Source organism: Gastrolobium bilobum, unplaced genomic scaffold, assembly GCF_033153095.1.
Source record: "Gastrolobium bilobum isolate Gb01-03AN ecotype WA unplaced genomic scaffold, APGP_CSIRO_Gbil_v1 utg70740, whole genome shotgun sequence".
NCBI lineage: Eukaryota > Viridiplantae > Streptophyta > Magnoliopsida > Fabales > Fabaceae > Gastrolobium > Gastrolobium bilobum.
The window spans coordinates 2,984-14,459 of NW_026896374.1; the positions used below are offsets into that span (position 1 = coordinate 2,984).

Consider the following 11,476-nt stretch of genomic DNA (forward strand, 5'->3'; position numbering starts at 1 on the left):
CAATTCTCATTGGTTTTAAGAAGACAACACTAACATATGACAGTGGAAAAAATATTAGACTCCTACGTAGCATGTACACCACAACAAGTTGAAAATTACTCATAAATTTAAAACTAAACATATCAACAGTTACACACACTAAACTAACCTAAGCTACAACATCTACAAGTACATATACTAACTAACTAATCAATTAAACTCCTTTTTTATTTCACCCAGCATCTAGTAAAGAAATGAAAATCTTCTCTTTATTCACATGCCTTGTCCAGTAGTGCTTCAGCCATTTAACCTTACTTGGAAATAATTTGATTCTTATCTTCAAATTTAGAACAATTTGTCCTGTATCCAACCATTTGATTATTTTCTTTTGAATCAAATCTTTCAAGAGTGGATTGTCTGGTTTAGTCTCTATATGATTGAAGCTGCCTTCTTCTAAGTTGGTATTTTCTCTATTTAAAAACACATGATCATTAACAAGATGATCCCAAACAGAAATAGCAGAACAATTATTAGAATCCTCATCCATGACCTTCAAGACATTAAAAGTCATCTTTTCCTTATTAACTCCCATGGTTAATTCTCCTGTTTTAAATTCAATTATAGCATCCTCTTTAACTAAGAATGGCCTATCCAACATAATAGGCACATCCTTGTCAGCTTCAAAATCAACTATTATGAAATTTGTAAGAAAAATAAACCTATAAATTTGCACTGATTTGTTCTCTAATTTTCCATCATGGTGTGCAAGTGACTTATCTAATAATGCACTTGAAATTAAAGAAGAACCTGGATTTTGCAATTTGGGTGGCAAATTGTTGGAGAAACAATGCTCTTGTTGCTGCTCTTGGAGTCTTTGAGGAAACTGGATCTGTCTTGCCTTTGATTTAGGTTGATGAGCCTAATGTTGTGCATAGGCTTGTCTAATCCATTTGATTTCAATGCTGCCCTTAATGGTTCAGCAGTGTTTTCCTCTTCTTTTTCTTCTTCTTGATGTGAAGTTTGAATGGTCGATGGTTCGGTTGAAGGTGCATCTTCCTCTTGTTTCCCTTCCTTCTCCATTAATTTTCTCATAGTAGATGGCCTTATAACAGGCTCAAGTTGATCAACTTCTCTGCCATTCCTCAATTGGAGAGTCTTACTAGCTTCCATTCCTTCCACTCTTAGTATCTGAGTGTCATTTGGTAGTGCCTCCAATGATTTGCTACTAAGGGAAGAAACAAGTTGTCCCATTTGTCTCTCAAGGCTCTTCAAGATAGCTCCATGACTTTGAAGCATAGCTTCATGGTTTTGTAGCATTTGATTCATCCACTGCTCATTTGGAGGTTGAGCTTCTGCAACATGTTGCTCTAGCTGTTCAACAAAAAGAGACTGCACAAAACAAGGTGAGTAAGGTTCATCCGGTTCAAATGACTGTTGCCATCCATGATAAGGCTGCTGATATAGGTAACTTTGGCCTTGATTTTGGGCAAAATTACATTCTTGGTTCAGCCATCCTTGCTGATCAAATTGGTTGGGGTTGTTGTAATTGTAGTTGAAGCCACCCACATAACGAACAGATGTTGGGTTGCTGGGACATTCTTCAAAGGCATGAGCACCATAGCAAAGTGAGCATATAGGTGCTATAGCAACTATTGGAGTAGGTGCTGGTTGCTTGGATTCTTCCGTAACCATGACCAAATCCTTTATTGTGTTATGCAAAGCTGCGAGTTGAGCTGCCAATGCCATTGTGATCCCCCTGTAGAGTGTTTAACAACCAAACTTTTTTTTTTTTTTTTTTTTTTAGATTTGGCAGAATGCTAAGTGTATCAATCTGTTTTCATAGTAAAAAATTATTGATCTGCAAAATCTACAAGGAAAATGTAAGTTCAAGAAAAATTAAAAATGAAAATGAAAGAGAACCAATTCAAGAACTAAAAGATAGAATTTTAAAAAGAAACTAAATCAAACACCGTTCCCCGGCAACGGCGCCATTTTGTTGGGTAGTATTTTTCTCAAAAGAAAGAGTTATCGTTCTCAGGGAACAGGTTGTTTAGTTTTCCTTTTTTAATTCCTATTTCTAATTTCTTGAAATTAAGTGATCAATCTTTTAAAACTAAGAAAATTCTAAATCAAACAAGGTATTTATCAAACTTGCATTAAACAAAATTTAACAGAGAGATATCTAATCACAAATGTAACAATTATAAGGTTCTGGAATTCTTTGAATCATGGATGAAGGAAAAATTTCGCATTCCTGCGTTTTATAACTGCTACGGCACTTTAGTATCAGAATTCGAATTACTATGGCTATTTTATCTGAAACTTCCCAGTTCCAGATTTTAATCTTTAGAAGGATCTTTTCCCAAAGTCTTCTAAATCTTTAAAAATTATATCAAAGACCTCCTTGGATTATCCCTAACCTCAAGGGTTCAATTAACAAGGGACATAACCTGATTTCCCAATCATAGCTATGCTAAAATTATTCAAGACCCATTCCCATGGTGTTCTTGAACTTAAAATCAAAATCTTGTTAATCAAATGAAACTAAAGCAAACCATCACAGTATTCAGAAAAATAAAAGATCACCCAATCATCGTGAATCCCAGAAAGGAAAAGATCAGAAACCCATATTCAAAAATATTACAAATCTAAAAGTAAAGAAACATGCATCACAAACATTCATGAAAGAAAACTCAAAGTAAAGTTACAAACCGGTTCTTCAAGAGTCAAAGTTCCTAAACTAGAGCTAGGAAGAAAAAGATCAGAAATGTGAAAACAGGAGCTCGTATGCAGATCCGTGGTTCCTTTCCTTGAAGTTGCGTTGTCAATGCACTTCGAGATCAAGAATTGAAGAACATGCACCAGCTTTCAAGACAAACACTCAGATTCGAAGAGAGAAAATACAAAATTCTAAACGTAAACTGAAACTAAAAGTACGGTATCTGACCCTAAATGACTCAGACTTCTATTTAACTAAAAACTAAAAAGCTGCCTCAAAATGCATTGCTGTCCATCCATCTCTTTGTCCATCCAATGGTTCAGATTTGATCTTGCTTTCAAAAAGTTGATCTTGCTTTCAAACTGCAGTAAAAATAATAAAAGAGAATAGTAAATCATCAAATTACCTCTTTCTCTCTTTCTTTTTTACCTTTGGGTTGATTGGTACTCATTTGGCCCATTACCATGCACTAATATCCAGCCTTCACCTCAAATATTATAAAAACTAAGCCATTAAAACTAGTCATAATTGATAGCTAACATACATCATATATATATGCCAAGCTCACCTTCTTGAGAGAGAGCATCAAGTGTGTTGGCGGTGGTGGTGTCGGCGGAGAGAAGGTTGCGCCGCTTCATGTCGTGGCCTTCAATGCGTCTTCGTTCGGCTCTAACGGCAGCTTTGATGCCGTATCGCTCCCCAACGGGGAGATCCCAACGAAAAATCTGGGATAGGCTGTTCATCATGTCGTCCAGCTCGTCGTCCTTCATGTCCACCAGTGTGCTCACCGTGAACCCAAGCTCCGCCACCTTCGCCGCCGTGTAGTATCTGACGCCGTAAGCATGGAAAAGCTCCTCTAGCCCACCCAGCAGCTGATCACTCGGTGCTCTCACCGGATGCGCCACCGTGGGCACCGGCGGAGCCATCGTGTACTCCATAAGCGGGGTTCGGGTTCCCGGCGCAGTGGAAAGGACGGTTCGTGGGTCCCACTTGAATAGGGTGGAGGTGAATGCGTCCGGATCCATTATGTTGAGAATAATAAGAGAAAAGTGATGTGAGGTACTGTTTGGATGGAGATAAAAAAAGGTGGCGAGAGTTTTTTAATTTCCTGTGTACTTCAAAACATTGAAGACAGGTGTTTTTCCGAAACTGCCCTTTTCCCCATGATTTTTCCGAGGCTTGTTGGTTTTTGTTTTGGCAGATTATGTTTGGGGTTGGGGTTTGTTCAATGAAGGAATCTTCCATATGTGTCCCGAACAAACTGAACTAGCTAGGTTGGAAAACAATAACCATCCAGACGTTGGCAGCAAAATATATATATATATATATATATGGAATAATATCCGTTTATAAATTTTTTTTTTTTACAAATTACATTAAGTACGACTGGTCGTACATTGCATGATTAAAGTATGACTGATCGTACACTGCATGATTAAAGTATGACCGATCGTACTTAATTTAGTTTGTAAACAAAAATATTTATAAATATAATCTGAGTCTATATATATATATATATATATATATATATATATATATATGATTCGAAAGACATGGGTGTCATATCGTAATATATATTAAACATATGCTGCTACTTCATCTTCTATACCCTTGTTTTTAATTATTTATACATTAATCTTGTTAGGATAATTTGTCAAAAAAATGTAGAATTTCCCTTTATGTGTAATGGATATGATACGCATTTAACAACATAATGTAATAGAATTATCTTAATTCTAATGTACTTACGAACTTAGTGTTATATGTCCTTTGATTTGACGCGCCGTTAATTTTGTTTTCGTGTGGTCGTGTATATATATGTGCTATTCCATATGTGAATTTATTTTGGTAGATACACAATACTTAAACAAGTACAATGAGTGGCTTTTTTTTTAATAGATAAACTGAAAGTATTTTCCCATAACTTACTTTAATCACTTTATCCTCAACGTATTGTATTTTAGGAGGCGTTTGGTTCAAATTATATTTTTATTATTTCATGCATCTGATTTTGATAAATTTAGATGTCCATGTTTGGCAAAAGTTTTTGAAATATTTTTCCATCTAACAGATTTTCCTAACATATGAAGTATGAGTGTAAAATGGGGAATAAATCACTATTTGAAATGACCACTTGTATGATGATATTTGTAATTACATGAGTAAATAAAAATAAGGACAACCTGCATTGAACCAAAATACCCCTAGACCAAAGAAAAAATTCCGTACACTAGACCAAATTTTTTTGTAAAGTGTAAGAGTTAATTTTGTCATTTCTATTCATTTTCTCATCTTTATTTTATTTTTAACCAAATAAAGACTCAAAAAATTTAACTCAATTTTTTTAGTAAAATTTTGGTCAACCAAACAATTTTTTTTATACTTTCATACCAAACTCACTTTTCTACCATAATACTGATAATTGCATTTACCTAATCCTTAGACTAGCTCTTTATTATCACAGGAGAAAAGGTGAAAAACTCATGAGAACGAATGGCTTTCTATTTAAAGACTTTTTTATTATAAGTTAAACAATCCATGGATAAAATTTTAAAGGAAAACACAGTTTAATTTAAAGACGGAAGAATGCAAATAGTTAGATTTGCAAATTGCAAGTGCGTCCCATACCGTCTTCTTTGAATTGCAGAGTAAAGCTCTTGATTTTATGTGAGGATACAATTGAATTCCTATAAAATAATATCGAGTCACAAGCATAAAGATAAAATCCGTACAATTGAAAAAGACAAGGAAACCTATAGACTAAGGAGAAGGAGGTAGGTAGGTTGCAGAGCATCCATGAAGCATTAATTACTTTCCGATGTTACAAGATCAGAGGTTTTTAGGTCTTTACGAAGCAGATATGATCATAAGAAAACAGATCGGTGTAAACATATATATTATGTACATGTTACTTTATATTTATATAATTTTTATTATTTATTTATAGATAGTTTAATATATTTTTACTTACTTACATTTTTTTTGAAAATATACATACTTACATTTTAATTTTATTACGTTTAATTATGTAAGTTATGAAAATGCGCATATTCAACATTTTAAAGAGTTTCGGGTATTATTTTTGAATAAAAATACAACATATATATATATATATATATTTTTTTATATTTTACAAATGAGATGTTTAAAGAAAGGATAAGTTAATTAAAAATAATACATGCATCTTATATTTTTAATTAAAAGTAATATCACTAGTATATATATTAAATTTTATCCTAATTAATATTTGAGTCCATATTTTTTATGTAAAGGAGAATAATTTTTTAATTTTTATAAAGGCTGGCCTAATCTTCTATACACATTATGTAAATTTTTTTTATAAATTACTATTGAATTATTGACTTTACGGTGCGAAAATCGACCTAGTTTGAGTAAAAGTTAAAATTGTAAAATTTATATATATTTTTAATTAGAGTATTATTTTGTTAGTTTTTTAACAAACTTTTGTTATTAAATAATTATTTAAAGGATTAAAATAACATTGTATTAGTCATTTACAGATCTAACACGTTATTTTATGTATTTGAAGAGATTAAAATAATAATATATCCACCAAAAAATAATAATAATAATATAAATAAATATATTTCATAACTATTTTGTTATATAACTAATTTAATAATAAAATTTTATGAATTATATGATAATACATATTTTTTAAAAGATTAATTTAATGAAAAGAACTAATAGAATAAAATAACGACGTCCTACTTTAAGGGGAAAAAAACAAAGTTTACTCAAATTAAAATGATGTAGATCAGATTGAGTATTTAATTGAGTATGTAATGTAAAACAGTGATGCAGGTGAAGTACAGAAACTCTGTTACCAAAAAAAAAGTACAAAAACTCAGAAAGAATCATGTTTGGCCTTAAGCTCTGTGAAAAGCCTGTTTTGTGTACTTGTGAGGATCCCCTACTCCCAACACACACATCCATCACATTCACTATCTCGGCTCCTTCTAACTCTGTTGTCATTATTGTTCCGGCCATTGCATTTTCTCTTTCGTTTAAATAATGCAGTTCCCTGGTTAAACAAAGGAAAAAACTATTCTGATATTATGAGATAAGTTTTCTTTTTTACACACCATTCAATAATTATGTCACTTTTTTTATGTGAAGGAGTTCATAAATTTATCACTATGACATGAGATAACATGAAATTAATAAAATTATTTAAACAAAACAAAATATGTGTATGGAAAGACCATGGTTTTTTTTATATAATATATAATGGGATATAGTTTTCTTATGCCGTAGAATATAAATATTAATAGATGGGATCCACTTTTAGGGGAGAAAAAGAAAAAGTAAAATGAAACTCATCTTGAATTTATGTGTATAAAAAATAAATTCTATCTTATATAACATAAGAATAATAAATCTCTATATAATAGTAAGAATTAAACACGTATCTTAAGACCACTAAATAAATCATAGTGACTTAAAAAAATTGAGTATACAAGGTATAATAAAATTCAATGGTTTAAGATTTGAAAAAAATTCCAAAATGTGATATACTAAGTGATTTGTAATTTGCACATTGTATTTGTCTCCTCAATCTTTAAATAAAAACTTCATTAAAATTAAGCATAAGATATTAAAATAAAAAAATAAACATGCCCAATTAATATCCATGCTTTAAAACTCAAGAGGTGCTTCCGCATGAGGAGTTGCTAAGAGGTATAATAACATTATTTATATGCTTCCAAAGAGTTAAATTTTTAGAAAAGTTGATTGTATAATGAAATCACATATTTTACTTGACAATGACATTAAAAATGGCGTACAATATCTAAATTTACTCTACTTGATTTTCCGTAAATCAAATTATCAATTAAAAACATGTTCGGTAAAATTAGAAAAATCAAACAGACAAAAGAGAAATTATATACATGCTTTGAATCAAAATATTATCCTTACTCTGGCTATCTTCTTGCTTAGGCGGGTTGAGTACTTGAGCTGTGAGATATTCGGTTGAGGGAGAGATTGTTGAGATATTCAAGTGTGATGAGTCCTGTAAGAACCCGCACCGTTAATTAAGAAATTTAATTAATAAATTATGAGAAAATAGGAAATGATTCCCTAATTGACCCTAATAATTATTATGAGGCTTTAATAATTATAGTAAGTGAGTAATAATGCTGAAGTCGCTTTTCGGAAGAAAAGTGCAGATACCGGTTCTGCTAGTCGGTATAAATGCATGCCGAAAAAGTATCCCATAAAATTATAATAAGTGCATGATAATTACTAGAATGATATGTAGGACTTGTAAAACGAGTTTCAAGTCCAGATAATGAGAACTGGTGCCAGAAACTAATACTGGCTATGGAAAGCGCGTACCAGAAAGGTGCTGGGAAAAATAAAATAAAAATATGATAAATCTTGTAAAATTGAGTAGGTTCAGAACCCTAAGTTTGGGATTAAAATGCTAAGCGTAGCTATTTATGATAATACTGTGTGTTAGTGACTTAACCGCCTATATATAGTGCTTGGCACAAAACCCTAGGCTGATACTCAACCATTTTTACGTGATTGGCTGCTGGTGGTTGCTACCCTTTGCCTTCCACCATTTCTTGACCTTCCTTGTAGCTTTTCTTCACTTTTCCTTCACCAATCATCCTTGTGTGAGTGAGATAAAGCCTTGGGATTGGGTGTGAGACCTTCTTGCTGAGTTGGAGTTGCTGTGTGAGGGGTGGTAATTGCTGCCTCTGAGTTTGTTGAGGGTGTGAACCTTTGGCTTGGCATTTGTGGTACCAAGAAGCCATCTTTGGTGCTAAGAACCAACCTTTGGTGTGCCATTTTCGTTTCCTTGTGTGTGCTGGACTTTGGGAGCTTCAAGTGAGCTCCAAGAGCATCATCATTTTCTGTTTTAAGCTTGGGTAAGTTGTTGAACCCATGATCTTGAGTTTTTATGCTTAAAAGTGGAACCTTGATGCATGTAATGGATTAAAGTTGATAACTTAATGTTGGGTAATGTTAAACACGCCTTAAATCGCATGTTTAAGCTTCTGTATGCTTGAAATGAACCACCTTCGTAGGATATCTTCGCGAAATGCAAAAAAATTGCATTCTGTCGCGAAATGCAAAAACACTGCATTCTGTCGCGAAATATCCGGATATGCATATCAAGATATGGATATCCGGATTTCGGGACAGCAACGAACCTGTCTTGGTAAAAATTCAATATCTTGAGCTACAGAGCTTTAAATCGAGTGCCGTTTGGACCTATGTGAAGCTAACACATAGGGCTACAACCCTGTAAAATTTCGTAGCCATTGGATAAATGGTTTGAACTCAGTGTTAGTTTAAAGTCGCATCTTGGTTGCTGGAAATTCAGTTGGCAGCAGTCACTTTGCGAAAATCATAACCGAAGCTATACAACTCCGATTGAGACATAAGATATGTTGTTGGAAAGATTGTGATGTTTAGTTTAACATATTAAAATCTCAGAATTTTTGGGAAAGAATTACAACTTCAGTTTTAATAAAATGGAACCTTGGGAGCGATATCTCGCGAAATGCATAAACTGCATTCTGTCGCGAAATATCCGGATATGATATTCGGATATTGATATCCAGATATGGGCTTGGAGATATCCGGATATTCCCCCGACATATATCCGGATATTCTGGGATTTCGAAGAACAGTAGTTGTGCTGTGAGGAAAGTAGGCTATTGGGGGTTTGAGGACCCTAGATTGATGAGGTTGAACTTCTGTTTTAATTAAACTAAGTCAGAATCAAGTGATTAAGGGCTTATGGCTTGGTGAGAAGCCTTAAGACATAAAGCGTAATGAAAAGGCGTTGTCTTTAATTTGTATGCATGTGGTACATGTTATTGATTTATATTTGGTCCATATCAGATTTTGATCTGCTGTGATTGGACTTTGAGCTTGTGGCATTGGATAGCTAGCTTAGAGGTAAGCTTTCGTGTCCTTGGTTTAGCCATGTTGCGGTTCAACCATGTCCCATGGGGGTATGGTTTATGCATGTTGTGTACATGCTTTTGGATATTTGATATGTTGTTTGAACTTTACATGTAATGGCTTTTAATATGCATGTGTTGTTTCATCTTGACGGGAAGCCTGAGTATGTAGCGCCATACAAGACGGTGTACCGGGGTGAATGCAAGTGGTACTTGCACGGTGTGTAGGTGATAGACGTATACCTGCACTGTCTCTGGCCAGTAGATTAGTATTGACACACATGGCATGATTATCTGCTGCATTGCATTGTTTTAGAAATGATAAATGATAAACTGCTTTTGAACTTATATTGCGCATGTAAGTGAGCTTGGGGTGGAAGATCCTTGAGGACTCACTGACTTACTGAGATTTCTAGATTAGAGATCTTACCCCACGTTTGGGGAATGCTTATTTCAGGATCAAGTAGTATGAGTACTGATGCCTCAGGCGGCAGGAGGCCGGAGCTTAGCTGATTATGTTTTACTGCTTTGTGTTAGCATGACTGGATTCGGATGCTGATTATGTTTTATGCCTTTTATCATTATGTTGTTGTTGAGACTGATGTTAGGCATGTTGCCTTATTTGAGTGAGCATGGGGATTGTCCATGACACTCTCTGTTAGTACTTTTTTAGATTGGAGTTGTATAAACTGTTAGATGGTTTGGCCTACATTGTTGTAGTTCCATGACTAGAGCCACACTTATATTATCTATGTTATGAGGTATTTCAGTTAGCTGTTTTATTGCAATTACATACAGCAGATGTTTTCTTAATTGATTATTAAGCAAGTTGGTAATGTTAATGGCATCATAATTGAAAAGAAAAAGTAATTCCGCATTTTTAATTAAGCGCAGCTTAATACGATATTATGATAACATTACTGGATATATACGGGGTGTTACAAGTCCCACATTGGTTGGTAATGGGTTAAGTGAAGAGTATATAAGTGGAAGGACCCATGAACTCAATACCTTAAGATTTTGGGTTGAGACACGGTGTCTGATCCACTTGCTATGGTTGGTGTAGCCTTAGCCCATTGGTGGTGGTCCCCCGCCACGGGCTTCCCTTGGACCCGCCTGACAGTGGTATCAGAGCCGGGTTGGGCTCGAGCTAGCCTGGTGATTGGCTAGAAGGCGGGTTGAGTACTTGGGCCCTGGGGTATTCGGTTGAGGGAAGCATATATCAATGTCCGTCACGGGCTTCCCCTGGACCCACTTGACAGTGGTATCAGAGCCGGGTTGGGCTCGAGCTAGCCTAGTGATTGGCTAGGAGGCGGGTTGAGTACTTGGGCCCTGGGGTATTCAGTTGAGGGGAGCATATATCAATGTTGAGTTTCAGACTTGAGGGGAAGATTGTTGAGATATTCAAGTGTGATGAGTCTCACATTGGTTGGTAATGGGCTATGTGAAGAGTATATAAGTGGAAGGACCCATGAACCCAATGCCTTAAGATTTTGGGTTGGTGTAGCCTTAGCCCATTGGTGGTGGTCCCCCGCCACGGGCTTCTACTGGATCCACCTGACAATGGTATCAGAGTCGGGTTGGGCTTGAGCTAGCCTGGTGATTGGCTAGGAGGCGGGTTGAGTACTTGGGCCTTGGGGTTTTCTGTTGAGGGGAGCATATATCAATGTTGGGTTTCAGACTGGAGGGGAAGATTGTTGAGATATTCAAGTGTGATGAGTCCCACCCCCGCCACGGGCTTCCCCTGAACCCGCCTGACAGTGGTATCAGAGCCAGGATGGGCTCGAGCTAGCCTGGTGATTGGCTAGGAGGCGAGTTGAGTACTTGGGCCCTG

The 11,476-nt window shown here is 35.1% G+C and overlaps 1 protein-coding gene across 1 annotated transcript; it reads right to left on the bottom strand.

The window, feature by feature from the left end:
* Positions 1 to 3,035: 3,035 nt before the first annotated feature.
* LOC133299436 (protein UNIFOLIATA-like) lies at positions 3,036 to 3,723 on the bottom strand. The gene is made up of 3 exons (XM_061498891.1): positions 3,267 to 3,723; positions 3,128 to 3,179; positions 3,036 to 3,060 (listed from the first exon to the last, which is right to left on the bottom strand). Exons 1-3 carry the CDS (start codon positions 3,721 to 3,723, stop codon positions 3,036 to 3,038), a joined length of 534 nt encoding a protein of 177 aa, XP_061354875.1.
* Positions 3,724 to 11,476: the final 7,753 nt, after the last annotated feature.

Coding starts and splice junctions, on each gene's coding strand:
- LOC133299436 (XM_061498891.1), bottom strand. CDS start 3,723: ATGGATCCGGACGCATTCACCTCCACCCTATTCAAGTGGGACCCACGA. Junction 3,180..3,266: donor TGATGCTCTCTCTCAAGAAG/GTGAGCTTGGCA, acceptor TTTGAGGTGAAG/GCTGGATATTAGTGCATGGT. Junction 3,061..3,127: donor GAGTACCAATCAACCCAAAG/GTAAAAAAGAAA, acceptor TTTTTACTGCAG/TTTGAAAGCAAGATCAACTT.